This window comes from Dermacentor albipictus, chromosome 10 (assembly GCF_038994185.2).
Source record: "Dermacentor albipictus isolate Rhodes 1998 colony chromosome 10, USDA_Dalb.pri_finalv2, whole genome shotgun sequence".
NCBI classification, from domain to species: Eukaryota; Metazoa; Arthropoda; class Arachnida; order Ixodida; family Ixodidae; genus Dermacentor; species Dermacentor albipictus.
This window is the reverse complement of record NC_091830.1, coordinates 36,139,676-36,162,395: the sequence shown is the minus strand read 5'-3', so window position 1 is coordinate 36,162,395 and position 22,720 is coordinate 36,139,676. Positions and strand designations below refer to the sequence as shown.

The 22,720-nt window shown below is 44.9% G+C and overlaps 1 protein-coding gene across 6 annotated transcripts in view; it reads left to right on the top strand.

The window, feature by feature from the left end:
• Positions 1–21,281, top strand: part of LOC135911901 (5'-3' exonuclease PLD3-like) — a 355,720-nt gene extending 334,439 nt beyond the window's left edge. For all 6 annotated transcript variants that reach the window (XM_070526974.1, XM_065444254.2, XM_065444252.1 and 3 more), the window contains 4 exons: positions 2,932–3,071; positions 3,537–3,696; positions 8,637–8,739; positions 15,979–21,281. In XM_070526974.1, coding sequence (XP_070383075.1) covers positions 2,932–3,071; positions 3,537–3,696; positions 8,637–8,739; positions 15,979–16,139 — 564 coding nt within the window. In that variant the 3' untranslated portion in view covers positions 16,140–21,281. The remainder of the gene's footprint in view (positions 1–2,931; positions 3,072–3,536; positions 3,697–8,636; positions 8,740–15,978) is intronic.
• The last annotated feature ends 1,439 nt before the right edge of the window (positions 21,282–22,720 follow it).

The window sequence follows — 22,720 nt, the reverse complement described above, 5'->3', positions numbered from 1 at the left end:
AAAGAAAGGAAATAAGAAATTGGAGCTGCTGCACAATGGGCCGCTGCTTCAACAGCCGCCGTGCGCTCCTTTTCCAGCATGCTTTCCAGCCATCTCTGTGCACTTCTCTCCTATCGCCCTTCCACCCCTCCAAGCACAAATGGGCTGCACCCATAGCTCTCAGTCTCCCCACCCTCTGAAACACGAATGCACCACACCAACTGCGCGCTGCTCGCAGATTGCTCGCATGTTGCTCACTGGCTCCTCATTCAGCGCAGTTCTGCAAGCAGCTTAATGGCTTGCGTTTGTCTTTCTTCGTTGCGTCAAAATCGTTCCTGGCCATGCGGTTTCTCAGCCTCGTTTTACTGTTAGTTGTTTTGACTCGCCACCGAAACGGAAGATGGCTGATGCGCCTACTGATCATCGGCAATGCACGACGTTGCTGGTGAAAATAAAAATGAAGATGGTGCCGCGGTAGCTGAATTGGTAGAGCATCACATGCATAATGCAATGATGTGGGATCGTTCCCGACCTGTGGCAAGTTGTTTCTTCATCCACTTTAATTGCATTGATTTATAATTTCTTTCATTCAAGTAGCAAGTTCAAGTAATTTCCCATGTGTTGTCCTTGGTGTCTTTGTTGGTAGCTTCTTGTTATATGATTAATACAAATCGCGCTCCTCAGTTAACCCCCTTTCTTCTCATTCATTACATAACAAGGGTCTCGAACCCAGCAACATTGATGCCTTCAGGTAGCATGTGTGGGTTTATTGACCGGTTGCGTTCTTCCAAAAAGATCGTGTACTCGTGACGCCTGCACCAGAAAAGATGTTCTACATCCACCGCCAACGTTTGTGAGTGATGGCACTGGCTAACACTCCCAGGGCTAGTTCTAGTGGTAACACATAATTGTACTTACTACCCCAGAAAGTGGATGGGAAGAAGGTGCCACGGTAGCTTAGTTAGAACATCGCATGCGTAATGCGAAGATGTGGGATCGTTTCCAACCCATGGCAAGTTGTTTTTTCATCCACTTTCAATTCCATTAATTTGTAATTTCTTTAGTTCAATTAGTAAGTACAAGTAATTTCCCCTGTGTTTTCCTTGGTGTCTTTGTTTATTCGCTTCTTATGACATGATTAAATACAACGTCGAGGTCATTCTATTAGCAGCAAGCAATTTGTCGCACTTAGATTTAAGTGACCGACCTTATATGCCTTCGCCAGCGAAGTTAAGCCATGTTAGGCCTACAAGCCATGAAATCGACAGTCGAATTCGGAATCAGTGGGTTGTAATAAATCAATTACACACTTTACTTGAGAGAAAGCGATAACCGCATTCACTTATTTTAGCTTATGAACCTCACGCATTACCACAAATCGAGCCCAATTTGGTGCTAGGTTAGAGCCATCGCTTCGATGCGTGCCACCGTTTTTGCTGACGCAAAGCTATTGGGGCAGCTTTTAGTGCTCCCGCTAAACCGGTGAAATAACTTGCCCAGCGCAAAACCTGAATGCAGTTTGAGTCTCGCACATGTCCAGTGGCTTCAATGCTATTTCTTTGGGGCCCCAAAACATTTGGGGGCCCCTATTCTAAAACTCCTTATTATACCGAATATTGGATGCAAAGAAGATATTTTCATGTTAGATGAGGGTTTGTTAAAACATGGTTCAAACAGTACTTAGCTATGATTAACTTGTTCCACTTACAGTCACTAAAGTTGCACAGTCAGCATAAAAAGCCTACAGGGCATTTGCTCCACCTGGTTGCAGGTAGAGCAAATGTCTTGGCACAAAAATATACCCCGTAGTCAAAGGACAAAGTAGACGTCAGTTTCTTGCTACTCACTCTCGGTTCTGAAGTTGTAACATGCACCCCTAAATAGAATAATTAGTGTCACTTTTCATTAGCTAACGTAACACTATACTTTATCGTGCTAGCAATGTTCGTCTTTTTAAGTTGGCCGCCTGAAGACGTCAAATTTCAATGCTTGCAATGTTTGCATGCTTTGTTTTGGAGGATCAACCAAGAACCAAAAAAATTCTGAATAAGTGTGACCCCCCCTCCCTCCTTGGCATCATAGTGCTGGAAAAAATTGAGGGGGGAGGGGGAAGGCAGCTTTTTTTGGGCTTTCACTGGGGGGCACTTGCTATATTTCAACATGCCGATATGTTTGTTGCAACCTACGTATCAGCATTTTTTTTTGCTTCTTTTTCAAGAAAAACAAAAGGTAAACCACTTTTATGTTATGGTTGGCCAGAATAGTGGCTCTCACAAAAGATAGGATGGTTATTGTATTAATTTTGCCAGCTTGACTATTTTCGTCACATGTTCGTGTCTGAAAAGTGCAGCACGGTAGTTTGTAATGTCCACATGCTTAAAGGGACTCTAGAGAAAAATAACTGCATCAGTTTAAATTGATAAAGTATTCTTTCAAAACTGTTTTCATTAATGTTGAGGTATTAGCTTGATTACTGGAAGAGTGCAGTGAACTTCAAAGTTGTATTTTTTTAATGTCTCACCAACACCCCTGTGGCAATGCGTCCATGTGACGCCATAGACTTGGACTATTTCTTGGACTTGGAATATTTTGGCTGTTGTGGCTTACTGAAATGTCCTTGAAACTTTCTAAGTTAATCCTTTAACTCTCTTAGAATACATTGGAGACCTCCTGTCCTGATAATAAGTTCACGAGGCTTGAGCTGAAGCTGTCAAAACCCGTGACATTATGGCGAGCTGGCACAGGAATTTCGATGCTGTGCCGTTTCCATTCTGTTATTCTTGCCTCTTTCCTGGCTTACCGAGTACTGTCTCCTCTTGGTTAGAGTGGCTTCCTTAATGCTGCAGAAGGGTAATTTACTAAAACAGGTCAAATAATTTTGCTCTTTAGTGTCCCTTTAAAGTGCACCTGTCAAAGATACACACATAGCCTAAAATTAACACATTTATCCAGAGTTCTCCGCCAGCCTTCTGTCCAGACGGCCGTACTGTGGACATTGACAGCATCTTGGACGTGATTGCGAGTGCTGAAAAGTTCATCCACATCGCAGTCATGGATTACATACCTGTTACGCTCTATGAAAAGGAAGCAAAGTAAGGTCCAAGTCTACTCCATCCCCTATTTAGCATTGGATGCTCTTGCGCCGGTTGTTCTCGTTTCTGGGCTACTCGTAGGGTTTAGAACATTCTTTTTTGTTTTGTGTAATTGTGATTTCCACACTGATTGTATGCTTAGTTCAATTGTATTCCACCTCAGTATAACAAATTATAGATATAAAGAAGTAAATTTAATTCATGGCTTAGAGTGAATATCAGATATAAACAAGAGTATTTTTGTATTGTGTGTAACTTTAATGAAGTTCAACTGTAATGTATATATCCAGTTCAGTAATGTGTTACCTCCTGTGTGCCATGTCAAGCATTGATCGATTACAAGTGCTTGTCAAATTATCAATATGTACACACACTATTAATCTTGTCACATTTAAGCTGCAACGTCTGCTCTCATTAGATTGCTTAAGTTAAATCTGTGTGTGACAAGCTGTTGTTGGGACGCAGGTTCTGGCCTCGTATCGACGATGCCCTCCGGGCGGCCGCGATTGAGCGAGGCATCGAGGTTCACCTTCTCATCAGCAAGTGGAACCACACCCACCACGCCATGTTCAACTACCTCCGCTCCCTGTCGGTACTGCGGTCACATCAAGTGAACATCCACGTCGTAAGTTGAAGAGATCGGCTTTCCTAGAACTGTGTATGTGTTGTGGTACAGATGTTTACGTCAGGTGAAAGGCACCTTCAGGAGAAGAGAATTTCATGGCAATGTGGATCTCCATTGCAGGGAAGCTGCACTGCGGCTTCAGAGAAATTGGCCCTAAATTCTGAATTTTCTTGATGACACTTCGTTTGTAGTTGAACTCCTTAGTTTGCCGGTGCGGATCATGTACCAGAATGTGTTACAGTAGAACTCCTCTGACACATTCCTCATTCTTATGTTTCCCCAGGTAAAATGTCACTAAAGCCCGGCCCCAGAAAAGGGCTCACAGACACTTATGTATTAGAATACCTTTTAATACTTTATTGTTGCCGCGTCATTTTCACTTGGTAATCTGCAACTTTGGTGCATAATTAAAAGAAAATTAATTGTGTGCCATTTATAATGAGAAAAATTGAAAAGAAAAATGTCAACCGTGCTAGATGCTCTGCTCCCACCTCTGACCATCACTAACGTGCCTGTTTAATGTGCCATGGTCTTGGCAGAAATTCTCCAAATTTCGGACTCCTTACAGTGCATTGTTCAATATTTGGGCTCTTCCTGCGTGACCGCCTGCCAATCTGGCCACAGAATCAGGCAAAAATAACAACATTTTTTTTTTAATATGTTGCTGGCTTCGTCCTCGGCCGTGTCCCAGGTGCCTCCACGATACCGAAACTAGCGAAGCCTAGTCGATCCAGTAGTCGCCAACGGCCCTGAAACAGCAAGACAAGCCGAGTCAAGCCACCAAGTGTTGAAAGGCTGCATTGGCTGCATTTGCGGTTTGTCACGCGAGTTCTGCGCGTCACATTCGCTCATTTACATGTTAAATAGTGACGGAGTCCCAAGCAACTTGTCCAGTTTAAAATGGCACCAAGTCTACCCTTGGCGTGTGCACTGGTGAAGGCGGTGATTATGTGAAGTGATGGGCAGTGACTGTTGCAAATAACCCCTCAATCATTTGGCTATTGCAGCTCAGTAGACTTCTGCTATGATGCCAGGGGATGAGGATTTGGTGCAGGCTTTGACTGTACATTCATCAGTCTGTAGCACCAACATGATGGTAGCCAAAATGCCGACTGACCTGGTTGCAGGCGAGCGTAGGTGCAAGCAAGAATTTGTTGAAAAACTTGGGCCAGATTCTAGGAAGGATGCTCACTCCGAAGATACTGTGGAACCCCGTTGATACGTTCCTCACTTACGTGTTTTCCCAGCTGCTATATTGCGTTTTCGTGGTCCCGAACTAATTCCCATTCTGTATTGTTCCTTCATCTTACATCGTCTTTAAATGCAGCAGTGATTCAAATTTAGCGGTGCAGAGGAAACTTTCTCTCGCACGTTGCTCCAATGACGGTAAATATACACATTGCAACGACCGGCATGTTACAAATGACTGATATGTTGAAACAAGCGACCAAAGCTCACAGTAAGCGACTGAAGTTGCACAAGCATTTAAAGGGGGAACGTGCATGGAGCAGTTGTTGAAGTCTTGGCAAAGCACCCAAAGAACTGCACCATTTGAAAGCTGGAAGTCCAACGACAGTGTACGGAGTAGCGGGCTTTGCGGCCGACGCTGTCGCACTACCAGCAGTCGGATCTTCAACAAAACACCGAATCTTTCGCTCCGTGGCCGTTGTAGATGCAATCTTGTTAAGCATAGCTTTCTCATGTGCTCTTATCCACTTCCTCTTCAGTTACGACAGCCGTGTTCAATTCTTAACCAAGTGTAACCGGCGTGTGGATATGCATGATCCGGCAAAGCGATGAGGCATCGGCGTTCGGCGGTCAGTTGCCAGGTATCCTGTGCCAACTGGCGACGATGGAATTGCTTTTGGAAGTTTATTGCATCTCGTACACTTCCGCCTTAATGATTCGTGGAACAAAACTTTGTCGGACCTCCAGCATGTCGAGCATCGCAGTTGCGAGACTGAGACAAAATGGCGGCTGTTTTCGTCGTTTGAGCGCTCGTGGTCCTTGGAGCCAGTCATGACTCGCGATCTGGATCACATGTTCAAACTGGCCAATAATAGCGTGCTCTGCGAATTTCTTTTTCTGTTGTTTTTTTCACGACCGCAGTGACGGCAATGGTGCCGCCCGTCGAATAATGAAGGCCAGAAATGTGCACTTTCATATGATACCAAAGTGACGCTGACAGAGCATGTAGTTATTGAGTTATGCATGACGAAAATCGGGCGAGATTTGTCCCCAATTTAAAGGGCAATGCTTACGGATTCGCATCTTTTGATCACGATAACGCAAGAACTACCCAGTATTCTGTAACCAAATTTCGGAGATAGGTGCAAAAACATGTCGGGAACGCGGAAAATAAAAATGGAAATTCGAATTTTGGGACGATTTTCAGTCCTAGAGACCCACGTCACCCCTTAAATATATGAACGCCATCCCCGGTCATGGTATGAGTCCCGAGGTGTCTAATAACTGAACTGCAGCCATTGAGAGCCATTTCTGATGTTTATTACTGTGGTGATGTGCGACTTTCTTTAATGTTACGTTTTCCCAGCTATTATGGTTTTTTTTCCATAGTCCTTTGAAATACATGTCAACGTGGTTCTACTGTACTACTTTCAATTCCATAGCACTGGATGCATTCATGGGCAACAGCATTACTGGCACAGTGATTAGACAGCAGGCCTGGCACAATGCCGAGAATTGCATCTCTTGGAGACACTGATGAGTGTCGTGGTAGCCACACACAAATATTGCAAAAGTGAAGGTGATCGTTATAGATACGGCACACAATTTTTGGCTGCTTGTGGAATAGGTCACTCACCCTCCGATGAATCCGGTATTTTGGACTCCAGAATAGTCTGACTTTTGTGTGGTCCCCGTTGAGTCCAGATGAGCTGTCGGTGAGCGTAAATGTTTTAGAGGTTTACCAGTGTATAGTGTTTATACCCGCCGTGGAGGCATAGTGGCTTTGGTGATTCAATGCTAAGCCTGTTGGCAGGGGATCAAATCCCAGCCACGGCAGCCACGTTTCGATGGGGGAAAATGTAATAATGCATAGAGAACGTATTAGAATGTATTATTATTATTCTTATTCTTAAATTTCCATCCTGTGAAGGTCAGTTCTGCAGGCTTCATCTTTTTTCAGGCATGCTCCATCCTTCTTGCAATAAAAAAATAAGCACTTGTGAGGCAACTGCCTTGTTTAATCCTGTGGTGCTTGCATGCCTATGTCTGTAATACAAATGTTTTCATGCCCCACCAGCCGAAAACAATCCCATCCGTCCAAAGCATTGTGCTTTGCGTCAAAACCACCTGAACGCCGTTTATCCTGAACAGGCTCACACAACCCCTTTTTTCTAAGCCCAATGGCACGGGTTCAAATCGCGGCCGCTGTGGCCACATTTTGATAGTGGTAAAATGCAAATACACTCGTGTGCCATGCATTCGGTGCGCGTTGAGGAACTCCAGGTGGTCAAAATTGATCCAGGCCCCCACTACAGCATACCTCATAAATCATATTGTCGTTTTGGCATGTTAAACCCCAGAATTTAAGTTTTTAACAACCATATTTCAACGGTATATTTTCTTCTTTAGCATATACAGCCACAGACTGGAACAATTTTCCCACCCGAATCGCCTTGATGACCGACCACCCCCTCATCAAAGGCTCTATTAACCCTTTCGCTGTCACGGACGTACGGGTACGTCATCGCGCTTCCCCCCCTACATGTCACTGACGTACCGGTACATTCTCTATTGCGCGTTCAAAATTTCGCGCCTGAGCGCAAAGCTGGCGCTCCTGGATTGGCCACGCTATCTGTTGACTCCTTCTACAAGTTCGTATATTCGCCCCGACCTGTCCAAGTCCATGTATTGAAGAGTACGGTGCGACTGCCACTCCCCACTTTCTCTTTGCTGAGTGGCGCGGTGGCTCCGCGTTCGCTGGATCATGCGTCGCGCGCGTGTGGTTATGGGTCAAGGGGTGTTCTGCCTTCTCCGCTGGTTTGAAGGTTTTTATTTTTCTTCTGTTGGTGTGTCTGCTACGGCGCGTCAAGTTCAGGCGCACGTGCCGTGTCCTCTCCGAAAAGAGTGACTCGATTGCTGCTTTCGCTCTCTCGCCGCCCCCTCGCTTCCGACTTGCAGCAGTAAACATAAATCCCTTCGAACTTTGTTTAGCCTTTTTCCATCTCCCTCTGTCTTGTTCACGCAACGTCCCATTTCTCTTGTGCGGGCGACTGAAAGCGCATCCTCCTCCCTGCGCGCGGTTACTTTCGGATGGCTGAGCGCGCGGGACCTTCGTCTGCTCATTGGAGCGGTGGCTCAATTCCGATTCAGAATACGAGCCGAGCTCGGATTCGAACTCGGACAGAGTCGCATGCGGGGAAGAGGGTTCTGCATCGTCAGATTCGGATGTTGAACGGATTTTATAGTCAGGCTGATGATGATGATGATGTTTACTAACAACAGCTGCAGAACACTGAAATGTGCATATTGCATTGACTATGTTATTTGTATACCAATTATAATCAAAAATAAATTGCTATGTTCATTCCCTGTTATGCTCGTTCCCTAAAACCAACCCGACACTGGGGGTGCGTCACGGCCAGAAAGGTCCGACAGCGAAAGGGTTAATAATGGTGATACTAATAGATGAATCATGTTTACTGCCATTGTAATACCTACCTCTCATTTAATACCCTTGAGCCTTTGAGGTGAGAATAAACTTAATTAAATTAAAGTAATAAAACTTATGCCTTGGGTTCTGATGCATGTTAAGGTTCGGGGCACGTCAGAATCAGTCAGACAGTAGTTCCTGGTCAGGCACACCTGCATAGGTGGTCAGTGTGACATCATTTTCTGTGGAAGTTCTGCTTATTGATTTTTGCTGACTTATCGGCATCTGCTAATCTCTGCCTTTCTTTCTTGTTTACTTTTAGAAATTGTTCGAAGTCCCCGCTTTCACGCCCGAGCAAGAGTTGATACCGTTTGGGAGAGTGAACCACAACAAGTACATGGTCACTGATAACAAGGCATACATTGGTGAGTGCGATTATATCATATATCATATCAGTTATACCATAAGGTTCCCGTGTTCTGTGGCAACATACGACTGCATTGCCGTTTCTCGTAGTCCCAACATTTCCATGCCAGCGTTCTCCACAATCTCTATTGCAGTCACATTAGTATGAATATTCGATGTCATTTTTCCTTACAAATGCACTGTTACAAGAAATAGAAATTACAAAACTTTTGCATGTATAGTCAACATCCGATGTTTTGGACTCCCGGGGGGCGCGAAAATGTCCTAAAAATCGCCCAGTGTGAAAAAAATGAATGTGTGCATTTTACTGCCCCCAAGGCCTCAAATCGCCATGGGCACATCCGAAATAGCTCTGAAGGCGTGCCAGTACACCTATTAAGTGTATCAGTGCTCATACGGTGATAGAAGACTTTGAAAAAAAAAGACTGTGAAAAAAATTTGTTGCTGCCGCGCATGTCGCCGAGCGATTTTCACTGGCAGCTTTCACATGCGACGGCACGATTTCCATTACAGTGACACCAAAGATTGAACCCTGCTTTCAATATCTTCATGCCCTCTATTGTTACAATTAGACATCAAGGAAACCAGGAATACGTCTGAATCTTGTTACTTATAAATAGAATATGCTGTATGCCTTGTGGTCATTAACAATGTTCTGCATTTATGATTACTTAGTACTTAACGGCGTAGACGCCGACACAACACGGTGTAAAATAGAGGTCAGCAGAAAAGCCTTACTTCAACGGCACTACCCATCAACCCTCCCAAAATCATGCCGATCGCTGTGACTCCACAACTGTGTAACCAACTTAGCAGAACCCAGTCATGGAGAGCTGTGACAATCGCAGCAGTCACGGAGTGATGGAAGTCACTGTGTTGTTGAGTGAAAATCGCGCCATGTGAAACAGCCTTGACACTGCTGTGTTGAGGCCAAGCTCACTTTTGGGAACTGGCACTATGCCACACGCCAAACTTTCCGAGAGTGCAAAGGCGGAGTCGGTGCCATTGCTAACAGCAGCAAATTGTTTGAACGAAAAACATGGCACCAAACAGCAAAAAGCTTGGTAGAGATCATCAAAGCAGCTTGGCCTAGCGTTGCCGCGGTGGTGGCTACGGCTGCCAGTGGATCTGCATGCAAGAGCGTCGGTCTAGGCAGTGATATAATCAAAATGGTGGTGGTGGTGGCTTTGATTAATGCTGTTTTGAACCTGTGGCCATGGCAAAAAGTCCAGAAAATCAGACGTTTTTGTACATTCGCTTCATGGGGTACATGGCGGGGCCGTAAAGGCATCTGAATTATTGGGCACGTCCAGAAAATCGGTCGACTGTTTGGTTGAGAATTAGTCAACTGACAGTCACCTGAAAATACCGCGAAGTTATAAAGCAAATTCATTAGACTTTCCCTTGCACTTGCATTCAACTGCCATACCATAACACTGGTGAAACCAAATACCAGATGCAGCAAAGTAAATCTCAAATATTTTTGGCTATGGTTTACTTCAATGAATGTTCTCCTGCCACAGTGAAATCTCGATACAACGAACTTCAAGGGACTGGGGCAAGTGTTTTGCTATTCTGAAAGGTGGTTATAGTAAAAGCCCCAAAATTAACCATTCAGCTCGCCAACCGATCAGCTCATCAGTCGTCACCATATCAGCTATGCCCGAAGATTTCACTGTTGGCTCTTGGGCCGCACTTTTGCTATTTTCCATTGACTTTGTTGCCCCACCCCATCGAAGCACCGTATAGTAAGAATAGCATGTACGCAAGAGACACTGATGCCGTGAAAACCACCGTCAAAGAGGAAGCGCTATGTCGCTTCCAAAGCACAATGTTTCTCTTTGTTTGTTTGTTTTTCACATTCCTTGCCGTGGACATGGCAACTGTCTCGCTCAGGTAGATACGTGAATTATTCCAAAGTGCAAGCGCGTGTAAACGACACCGTCTGGAAAGTGAGACCGTCTGGCATCCCTGCCAGCACAGAAGTTACTTTTCTCCGTGTGTGTATCTGGTACAGCTGCAGAAAGAAGTGCATGGGAAGGAAGAGGAGTGCTCGGAAAGAAGGGTGAAAGAAGGAAGAGACATGCCTCCATCGCTACGTGACACTTGTATGGGAGGAGCATGCGCTTGTGAAGCTTGATGCATCGTCTTCTCCGCACTAGAAAAAGAAGTCCCTTACTGCTTCTTTTTCCTTCAGCACTGTCTCAGGTTTTCTGAACCCATACGCCATGACATCTGCTTTCCGTGCCTGGTTGCCTGCTAGACTAATGTTCCAGCTGCCGTGATGGATACATGGAAATCAAAGAATTCCCAGATTTCGGAACATTAATTCGTAGTACTGAGGCATTGCTAAGACACGGAAACTGAATAATGAATGTTATTCTGAAAAGTTGGGTATCTTGAAGTTCGTAGTACAGTCGCCGACCGATTTTCCGGACTCCGAAAATTCGGACATGCCCGATTATTCGGTCAGCTTCGCGGCACCGCCATTCTCCCCATAGACCATAATGTATAACAACTGCCGAAAGTTCGGACACCTTGCAACCTCTCGTCTGATTTTTCGGACACTCCTTGAGCCAACTCGGTCGAGAGCACCATGCACCGACTCTGACCGGTGCATGGTTCGACTTGCCGAACGCCATTTTTGTTTTGAACGGAGCTTCCTTGCTGCCCCACGAAGTGGCGCTACTGGAAATCCCCGCTCATCATCATCGTTTCTGCCTGGTTCAACAGAGTGGCTCTGCAGCAGTTCCGGTTTCAGCTTAGTAAGCCATGTCAAGACAATCCAGTAGCTGATTTGTTTCTTCGCGCACGACGCTGAGAGCATGCCGCATTTTTTCGCTTTTGTGACTGGTGTCGGCACGGTGGTGTTTGCTTTGTGTGCTGTGTCGAGGTTTCGGTGATCCAACGCGGCATACGGAAACATCTCGTCAAGTGTCTAATGGCGCCGACAGTGCCCGCGCAGACTGCGCTGCGGAATGCCGGCAAGCGGGTGCCGGGAGGCCTAAGATTTGTCGCCTTCCGATGTGCTCCCTACCGACGCGAAAAATGTTCTGCCGAGACTTGCGCAGTGGTTGCATTGCGATTCCGGACACCGTCTCATTGACAGTTTCACAGGTGGTGACACTGCTGTACTGACATGCGCAGAACTCGACGACGGCGAGATCATTCGTCAGGTTTCTGCTGCACCGCCGGACAATGACCAAGTCGGAAGTTGACGCACCATGTGCTAAGCTGCCGTCGCATGCGGAGCGTGTACAAGCAGTGACTGTGCTTTCAGCCGCCTATAGTGACCGTACGACCCTCTCCGAGATTCAGGCTTATCTGATTGCGCGTAAACGGAACAGCGTGCAACGGCGCATTCGCGATTTCTTCAAGCCTACTGCCGAGCCCGAATAAGTGCGTGGAAATAAAGGATTTCATTTTTTTTTTCATAATCTGCTTTTTCGGACACCTGTTTATTCGGACATTTCCTCAGTCCCCGTGAGGTCCGAATAAACGGTCGGCGACTGTACTGAAATATTCTTACATTGAAACTACAAGCACTAAGCAGGGTATCTCAGGAAACTTTGTTAACGTGGAGTTCGTAGTAACGAAGTTTCAATGTGTAACAAAACCCAAAATATAATATCCGAGACATCAGTTCTGACAAAGTAAGCATTTATTGACTCACAGCTCAAAACGTGTGTTCTGGTAAGAAACATGTTAAATACTCGGTAAAAACAACTTGAAATACCATATTACAGATGCACATGCGCATTGTGGCCACCAGTGTGGCTTCGCTAGCTCGCAGCCAGCAAGCCAGCATACTGATCTTGTGTGATCATACCATTTGTGTGCCTTCTGTTTGACAGGAGACCCTCTGTGAGCCTCTCGGGGTTGCCACACCCACATTTCTTTCTCATTGACCCGATCGTGAATAACTGTTTTATTGCTGATACCAGCATGTATGTTTATAATGACTTCTATCAAATATATTGAAGGTATTTTCTTGTCTACTATGGCCTAATGAGGTTTGGTTCTACAGTCATGGAAGGAAAAATTGATGTCGAACTGAATCTTGCAAGGAGCTACAAAGAAAATCCATAAGAGTTTCCTCCTATTTACCTGTAAACTCTTTAAAGCTAATCCATACTTGCAAATTCTCCTGAATTTCTCATAAAAAAGAATTTGATCTCCTTTTATCATTTTATTAAGGTTGTTTTAGGTATGACAAAAACGTAGGTTCAGTTTGTGAAAAACTCATTGCAAACTCACTGCGAGATGAGAAAGAGAAAATTGCCTACAAGAAAGAAATTGTGATACAGTAGTCGCCATGTGCTAGATCGTTATTTGCTTTGGGTAAGTTTATTCACGAAGATCCTGAAGTAGGCGAAATCGGCAACAACACAGTCACTAAAATGTCAGTGCTCTAACAGTTGTTCTGTCCTTTTATTATTCAAAAGCCTCACAGGATCCAGTAAAAGTATTGTGGGATGGGGGAGATTATACAACATACTGTATATCTTCGTAATTGGAAGCATTACAAAGAATGGGAAGAGATAATGAGTATATAAGACGTATAATAAGTTACATAAAATGAGGTGACATCACGTAATAGTTAACGGAACGCGATATGCACTATTGGAATGAATGGTGACATACACAATGTAAGGTTACATCGTTTAACACCATCTAGTTTTACAAAAGTAATTTAAGGTTACATCTCTTGACATTGCCAAATACAGAAGTTAGTGAGAAGCTTCACCCGCCGTGGTGGCTTAGTGGCTGTGGTGTTGGTCTGCCAAGCACGAGGTCGCGGGATCAAATCCCCGCCCCGGCGGCCGCATTTCGATGAGGGCGAAATGCGAAAACACCCGTGTGCTTAGATTTAGGTGCAAATTAAATAACCCCAGGTGGTCCAAATTTCTGGAGTCCTCCACTACAGCATGCCTCATAATCAGATGGTGATTTATGCACGTAAAACCCCATATGTTATTTTTTTTAACTGAGAAGCGTGTACATAATTTAGAAAAGTTAGTGATAACAACTGATCAAGAAAAAATAGCGGTTATTTCATGACAAAATTTGACAGGGTTATGAATGTGGACAACATTATCAAAAAAACTATTGCATAGTTCAATTGCTATGGCAACAGTAATGAAATGAGAGCATTTATGTGCCCAGAGATGCGTTTGAAGGGGCGATGACTGCACAAACAGCGAGACGTTCTTAACGGTTGCTACACTGTTCCAACCGTTGTGTGTTGCTTGTCAGTGTAACGGTAAATTGTTAAAAAAATTACCGACGATTACGTTACTTCGTAATGCGAAATTTGAGCGCAGCAAATAAGCTGTTCCTGACTGTTTGCGAGCCTTTGTTTGCGTTTGGCCTCGGCCTCGGCCGCGCGAACGGTAGAGTCTTCTCTGCGACGGCGATGAGCTTCTGCTTCAGCCTCGCTTACTGCTGGTTGCTCTCGACGGCGGCGATGAGCCTCCGCTTCGGCGGTGCGAACGGCAGGGTCTTCTCAGCGGCGGCGATGAGCTTCTGCTTCAGCCTCGCTTACTGCTTGTTGCTCTCGACGGCGGCGATGAGCCTCCGCTTCGGCGGCGCGAACTGCAGGGTCTTCTCGGCGGCGGCGATGAGCTTCTGCTTCAGCCTCGCTTACTGCTGGTTGCTCTCGACGGCGGCGATGAGCCTCCGCTTCGGCGGCGCGAACGGCAGGGTCTTCTCGGCGGCGGCGCTTAGCCTCTGCTTCGGCGACGCGTACTCCTGGATCATCTCGACGGCGGCGACAGTAAGCTTCTGCTTCGGCGGCACGCACCTCTGGATTCTGACGGCGACGGCGCTGGGCCTCTGCTCTGGCAGCTCGTTTAGCAGCAGCAGCAGCAGCAGCAGACGGAGGACTTCCATCGGTCATCTCGCTCATGGCTCAGAAAGAACTGGCAGATAATTTCGCAGTGGCGAACGGCAGCAGCAATTTCGGCTCGGGCGGTGCACATATACAGATCCGCCGCCACCGATCTGGCTCTCTGATTGCCACCGCACAGGGCGAACGGCAGCGGCAATTTCGGCTCGGGCGGTGCACATATATAGATCCGCCGCCACCGGTCTGGCTCTCTGATTGCCACCGCACAGGGGTTGCATTGGAGGAGGAGCGAAGAAAGGAATTAAGTTCGAGCCGGCGCTTTGACAACCGGAGACTCGCAGGAAGAGGGGGGAGGGGGGCGGCGTGTACACCCAGCGGCAAACGATCGGGGCAGAAGCGTGCGCAGCAAGCGGACAACACGATAAAGGGAGGAGGGAAGAGATAGCAGCGACTGACTGATGCCGCTGACGCCGATAGTGAGTCAACCCCAGCTGCGGAGTTGGTTTCAGGGACAACGCCGCCGATGCCGACACAAACAATATGATACCCTCGCTTCCGCAGCGCTAAGAACCAGGTCTAGCCGTGGGAAGGTGGTCACGTATTCGTCGACGTGCCGGGGCCTACGTGAAATAACCGGCGCGTCGGCAACTGAAGAGCACCCTATCCGCCACACAAGAACAGGGGAGGGGGGGGGGGCAGGGGGGACCCTTTCCTCCTCTTTCTGCATGGCGGCGACGGTGTTCTATGCAGTCACATTATCTTGACTCTCTAGCGGCGTCAGCGGCATCCAGCGGTATCAGTCGGTCGCTGCTAGCGGTGGGAGGATGAAAGGGGGGCGGAGCTGGTTACAAAGCCGACGACAACGCCGACGACGACGCGAAACCCAGGAACGGACGCCAAAGAGCTGCGCTCTAAAAACTGCATATGTACCCCATAGAACATGTGTACAAGGGACAAACTCAAATGAAATTCTTGCTTTCATCTCTCCACCCAACATCTCTCTTGTCATGTCCACTAAATTTTTAGAAATGTCAGTCCTTATAGGTTGGCAGGTTGGCAGTCCAAAACTGTTCTCTTTGAACTTTGTTTTTTCATCATGATTCCGTCATGACTGCACATAACATACACATATTAAGCAATCTTAGCATCACCATTACTTTCGTGTTTCCTTCCTCACCATATTCATCATTTTTAGCCCTTTGGACTCGCTTCAATTCTAAAAATGTGTGTTTTTCAAATGCAGCCAAATTTGCAGAATATTTTAGCAGCAGACGTTTTAGAGCCTCTTTTTCTTGTGTGTGTGTGTGTTTTTTATTTGAAGACACAGGGTGCCCCTTCTCACAGCTAGCGCGTAAGGTATTGACTTTGCCTAAAATCTTCTCATTTGCAGGAACGTCAAACTGGACCCCTGACTATTTCATCAACACTGGTGGCGTCGGTCTCATTCTGGACCAATCGGGCAACAATGAGACGTCGTCCCAGCCAATCACAGATCAGCTGAACTCGGTATTTGAGCGGGACTGGAACTCGCCGTACGCCCGATGGCTGTGATACTCAAGCAGCGCCCTCACTTAGGTCGTGCTCAGCTCAGGAGAGTGCTCAGTCTTTGTTTGTGCAGCGCAAGGACAGATTGTTGAATGTATTTGTGCCTCATGATGGGAGTCAACGACGTGCGTGATCAACCAGCTCTCTATCGGTGGTGTGAAGAGGGAAGGTTGCTGACGTGTTTTCAACTTTCGACAATGGATTCATTACAGACAAGCTTGTACAGCAGATGAGAGCAGAGTAGAGTGGATGGGAGTAGAGTGGAGTGGAGTAGAGTTGGCTGATTGAAATGACACAGTGCATGTCTATGCGCCTACTGTTTGTCCAGTCCTGAGGCGTTGTTCTTTAGCGACAACTTTAGAGGAGCATTGCAGGTGTAACTATACAAGACACCTAGGGGTGTGGGCCGATTGATTGTCATGCGTTATGAGCATCATTGCCGTTTCAGGTTCTTTCACTGAAAACCAGCATGCGTTTCGACGTGTTTTACCCTAATCTTTCTCTAACTTGCCCCATGATACACCTGCAGCAGGTGTACAATGCCATCTGACATGGATATTTTGAACTGTCTCTGTTGAGTTGGCGCACAGGATGTTTGACGTAATTGAGTTCTGCAAGCACATCTTTCTAAGTTTCTTATACAAACTCATGCCTTGCATATTTACTTCAGCATGCAATATGGCCGTAAATGCTGTTCTGTTTTCATATTTTTATTATATTCTTGTACGTACTAATGACCTGGTGCAAAGGCTTTGATTGCACCAGGTTACTTTGGGTCTTTAAGCCTAATCAACTGATCTATACTGAGGGTGGCTGTGCCTCGTGATTAACACCTCAACTGCAAAGATGGTGCGCTCTGAAATAAACAATAAACAGCTGTGCTAGCTGGGAATTGCAACGCTGCATCATGCTAAACCAGCACTAAATACAGCCGTGACATTGCCAGAAGTCCAGAAGATGATTGCTGAACTATAAACGAAGTCCGTCTGTTCATGTTGCTTGGTCCTATGGTGTTTTGCTGAACAAGAGGTTATTAATCTGATTCCCATGGCAACAGTTTCCTTTGTTCTGAGAATGCAAATGCAAAACCACTCGGTATATGTTTGTGTTAATGAAGATGAGGTGTGCATTGTGACACCCCTGTGCTGTGCCTCTCATAGCCCAGATGTTACTTTGGGTCTTTAAGCCTAATCAACTGATCTATACTGAGGGTGGCTGTGCGTCGTGATTAACACCCCAACTGCAAAGATGGAAATGTACTGCAGTAGAGCTTAGTTACAGTTCAGTGTTTCACCACTGCACTTATATCTGGTCTGTGTTTTGTGCTGGTTAATCATGACAGACAGCTTGAGTTAGCTGTTAAGAGTTGAAAGGGGTCATTGTGTGGAGAGATCACGTTTTAAGCCGCACTTCTCGGGCATGTTATGGGCAATTTGCGAAATATGTTGTCACGAAAGCATATGCAATGCTGTTATTGGCCCGGTGCAAGTAAAGTGATGGTCATGTAGGCTGAGTGACAGGGGTACGTACAGAAGAATTTGTGGGCTGTGACTGGCGTAGTTGTAAACCTCGCTAGTACGAGTTGTGTTGGAAGGTGAATGCATTTGGGTGCAAGTGTCAAGAGTAGTTTTCTGTTGTACATTGTTGCAGCTTCTGTTCCAATACTCCCGTCTTGTTAACTGATGTCCAGCTACTCATTGAGTGCGATTAATTTTTTGCCTTGTGACATCACCATTGGGCACAGCATGGAGGGACACTTTGATATATCGTAGTTTCGTGCATTTAACCCGTACCAGAAATTTAAGAAATTTTAGCTACACAGTGCAAGTGCGGGTCGTAGTGTATTCTGCCTTCAGGCGGGACTTTGGAGCAATGCATCGTGCATTGCCGTGAAGCCACACTTGGAGGCAAACATCACTTTATAAAACTCTTAAACAGGAGAGAGGTTGAGGAAAACGAAGGCTGGAAGCAATAAACAGTTGTCGAACAAGAAATGTCGCTGGAGCTAACATTGTCCTCCGTCCGGGCAGTCGTACCCCAAAAAAGGACAGATCCCCTTGTCGAAACGTTAGTTCCAGCGATATTCTTTGCTCGACCATTGTTGAGCATTGTCAAGAAGCTGCACTGCTCATTCCAGCATTTAAAGTGGCTCAATGTATGAAACGAAACTGTTGCTTAGGATTTGTTTTGCACCGACAACTGTGCTGGCATTTCTTTTGTAAAGGTTTCAACACTTGTATGCAGTCAATTGCGCGGGTTATCGTCAGTCTTTATGTTCAGCTGCACCTTTCCCTACAACTCTATTTTATTGCTGCTCTGCATCAACCTTCCCCATCATATCCCTGCAAATTTTCCTACCTCGTCCCACTCTGCCATTCTCGACTGCATTTCACCTTTCCTTGGCACCTGTTCTGTAACTTAATTTAATTAGTAGTGGAATGCTAATCTGTTCTGTGCATTACAGAACGCTTCGAACTTCACCTCTTCTTTTTAATTTGAACCATAACATCAGCTACTTGTGTTAGGTCTTTAATTCATACTGGCATATTCCTGTCCCCGATGTTTGTTGGTTATACATGCATAAGCTTTCTTTTTTGTTTTATTTTTTTCAGTTGTAGTTTGGGGTTCACATTATATGTGGAATCATAGTATAACCAAAAGAAAAATGCAGATGAACTTTCCAGTGAACTTTCTTGGCGTGTTAAACATAGCAGATTAATTTTGGTCAAGTTCTGACCAACATTTAGAGAACATGATGGCTAAGGCTTTACAGGGTCGAAAAATGTTTTCGATGCGACATTCGGGCACTTTAATGGCACCTGTAGTATACGCAGTACAAGTTATTTCTTTGAATATGTGCTTCTGTTGTGAACTCTTGTCGATTATAGCAGTTAACTGGCAAAGGGGACTTGCTGGGCTTGTATCATGACAAAGAGCAAACCTGAAAGGCTTAGTACTATTTAACTTAGCCACGAACAGTGCACATAAATGTCTGCGTTAACACGATCATTAACTAGTTACTGCCTTTTCTGCCTTTTTTTTCTGTACCTTGCATCATCACTACCATGTGACGTGCCCGCCCTTCTCACTGAACCACCACATGCGACTCACTTCGCTTGCGTTGATGAATTCTCAAAGCAGTTACATGCAGTGATTCTTTTACACTTTTGTAATATGGTGAGCTCATGGTAATCCAAGATAGGGTGATTCGGACTTTCTTTGAATTGATTCAAACAAGTCTTAAAATTTGATCTAGATGATGATGTTTTGACCATATATTGAAGCCGCTTAATAGCAATAACTCGAACAAAGATTTTGGTTAATTCAAACTAAGTATGTGGCCTCCTAGGGACTGGTCATCAGGGCAAACATGAATGCTTGGAGGACATTTATGAGGCATGATTTCGCAGTACAGTTAGAGAACATAGTAGAGTTCCCGTTTCATACAATTTCCCAGCACCAACGTTTGCGACTAAGAACACGAAAGATGCCCCATACAGTGGCACTTTTTTTTACTACTTGATACATTCCCGAAAGACACAATCTTTTGGCACTAACGTTCAGCACATTGCCAAATTGCAGTCGTATCGTACGTTTTTTGGCCGCTAGATCCCGTGTAAAGAAGAACTTGAAATTTTTGGTTGGGTCAACTTCAAATTTGGAGGTAGGCCAACTTAAATTTGGGGGTTGGCGAACTGAAAATTTGGGGGCCAACTGAAATTTGAGGCGAGCCGACTTCAAGTTTCGGCAGGGGCCAACTTAAATTTGGGGGCAGGCTAGTGCACAATACGAATTTCTCCAAGAAAATGCATAGCTTATATAATATGTAAGGGTGCTTTCCATTTGGAGGTGGCACAATAAACAATTTTAAAGCTTTTTATGCTATCCGGTAGGGTTTTTTTTTGTTCATTCACTACCCTCCTTTTCCCCTCTTAAATTCTTGCATTCTTTTATGTAGAACGTATGAATGAGGCTCTACTGTAAATGTACAAGGTGCAGGTTTTTGGCACTAATACGTGAAGTTGTTGATAATGCCTTAATTTACACTTTTATTCAGAGATTCTGACTACTAGATTTCAATTATTTTGTGTTGGTGATATTTTCATGAAATATAGCTGCTTACTTTAAGCTATCATCATCATCATTGGCCTATTTTATGTCCATTGCAGGACATAGGCATCTCCCTACAATCTCCAATTACACCTGTCTTGCTCTAGCTGATTCCAACTTGCGCCTGCAAATTCTCTAATTTCATCACCCCACCTAGTTTTGTGCCGTCCCTGACTTCCCTTCCCTTGGCATCCATTCTGTAAGTGTAATAGTCAACCGATTATCTACCTTACACTTTATATGGCCTGCCTAGCTCCATTTTTTCCCTCTTAATGTAAACTAGAATATCAGCTATCCCCGTTTTCTCTCTGATCCACACCATTCTTTTCCCATCCTCTTAACGTTATGCCTGACATTTGCATTCCATCGCTCTTTGCGTGGTCCTTAGCTTGTTCTTGGGCTTCTTTGTTAACCACCAAGTTTCTGCCCCATGTGTATACCTTAAGCTATAGCATTGTAAAGTTTTGATGTCATTCGATGGATGCTTACATTGCGTACCCAAGATTCAGGGTCTCGTTTAAGGTAATGATGGGACAACGATCACACTGCACACAAATTTTCAGTTATCAGCATGTTAAATGACTTGGAGGCATGCTTGCGATTAACATTTATGCACATATTTGTTTGCACTGTTGCTCTAACACTGAATGCAATATGTGTCGATAGATATACAAGTTAAAGAATGTGGTAGGATAAAGCGGGGAGAGGTTGGCCAGGTGAGCTGCAGGTATATGTATTATATACTTGCAGGTATACGTGTTGATGGTACACATATGTACCATCAACATAGATTGGAATGCGAAAAGCAAATAACTGATCAGAATTCCTGCTATGCGTAATTTCATAAAAGTGCAACATGTGATCGCTTTGTTGGAAAAATCTGTGGGAAAAGAAAAAATTTTTAACTACCTGACAGGAGCACGAAGCTGCAAGGGAAACCGAGATGGGCTTCTCAGAAAGCCTCGCAGTTGTTGAAAAGTGCATCTTGGTTCATTTCCCTTTCATAAAGCTTCCTCCACCTAGCAGGTTTTCACAGAACTGATTTGCCATATGCATTGCGGGAATGTTTGAAGAGTGATGTTGCACGAGACTGCATTGTCATGCGCACATCGTCACGTTGAATGAAGAAATGCAAAGTTTTATATGACTGGGCAACAGTGCTCACAGAAATATGATCGAGCGGTAGCATTTGTTACAGGTACATCTAAGCATGTGCAAGGCCGGTCTGACGTACGCCCTACGCTTGGCCAACATTTATCAAGCACTGAATGGCACTCTATGTCACTTACGTATTCTCCTCTTATCAACTTATTTTGTATCATTACTATTTTAATACTTAAGTTCACTCAGAACCTGTTGCATGCTGCTGATTACCCCGCCACTGCTGCCAGAGTGGTGGGACAGATCGCAGGTTTATAGCCAAGCTGTTAGAGTGAAGATGCTCACTGCGTTGACCATCAACGTGTGGTTATTGTGATTTATGTTACCACTGCAGGCCATTGCGTCCTTGCACTTTGTTTGATCTCATGCACTCTTTCGAAACGCGGCAGCATATCAGGCCTGCTTGAGGGTGGCGATTGGTGTGGTATTTCCTTTCGAAACGGTGCAATGGCTGGCACAACCATGCTCCAGCGTACTATTCAAGTTTTTATGCAACTTTGTAATGTTGCTATGTTTTAATTCCCACTCCTCATTGTCTGTATAATAAGCACATGATTACACTATCCTGTGGCCACGTATTGAAATTTTTCATTGTCACTTTGATTCTTCTCTACTTGTATGCCACCAATTTTCAACGTCTTTTTCCCTCTGTCCGTCTCAACAACCTTCAAGGCAAGTGAGCTCCCTCTTGTAGCTGCCATGCAGTGTCCTGATTTTAATCAAAACATGGCACAAGAGTTGAAATTAAGCTTATATGGGATTCAATATGTTTGAGTTTGGCATTCAGATAATCCCATTCAGACACGGTAAAGGTTTGCAATTTTGCTGAAATATGCATGGCAAATGTATTACTTACTGCGACGAGTTAATTTCTTGATAAAAATATTCGTAATAGCAAGGCTCTTGAGTGTTCACTTATTGAGCATAGTATGTCATGTCTCAATGACAACTGGTTTTACAAGTTTGACCTGTAATGACCTTCGTAATGAAGTGAGAGCCCATATTTCTTTGGACTATATGCCAAACAGCAAAAATGTATAGCTTTTTCACTGCTGGACCATTGGCATGCACATTTATTATTGATTTCTTTAATGTCATGCATAAAATCATGTAAATGACATTCAGTATTCCTAAAGGAAATCACTTGTATGTCTGCACGTAGTTTCACTGCTGTACTATTTCTTGTTTTTGCATAGGCAGCTGAATATACTCGACAGTAAGTTTTCTTTCTTCTTTTTGCACAAAATCTAGTTGACATATCTCCAGAACAAAGGTTAGCTAATTTTAGATTGATTCACTGGGAACATTTACCAGTA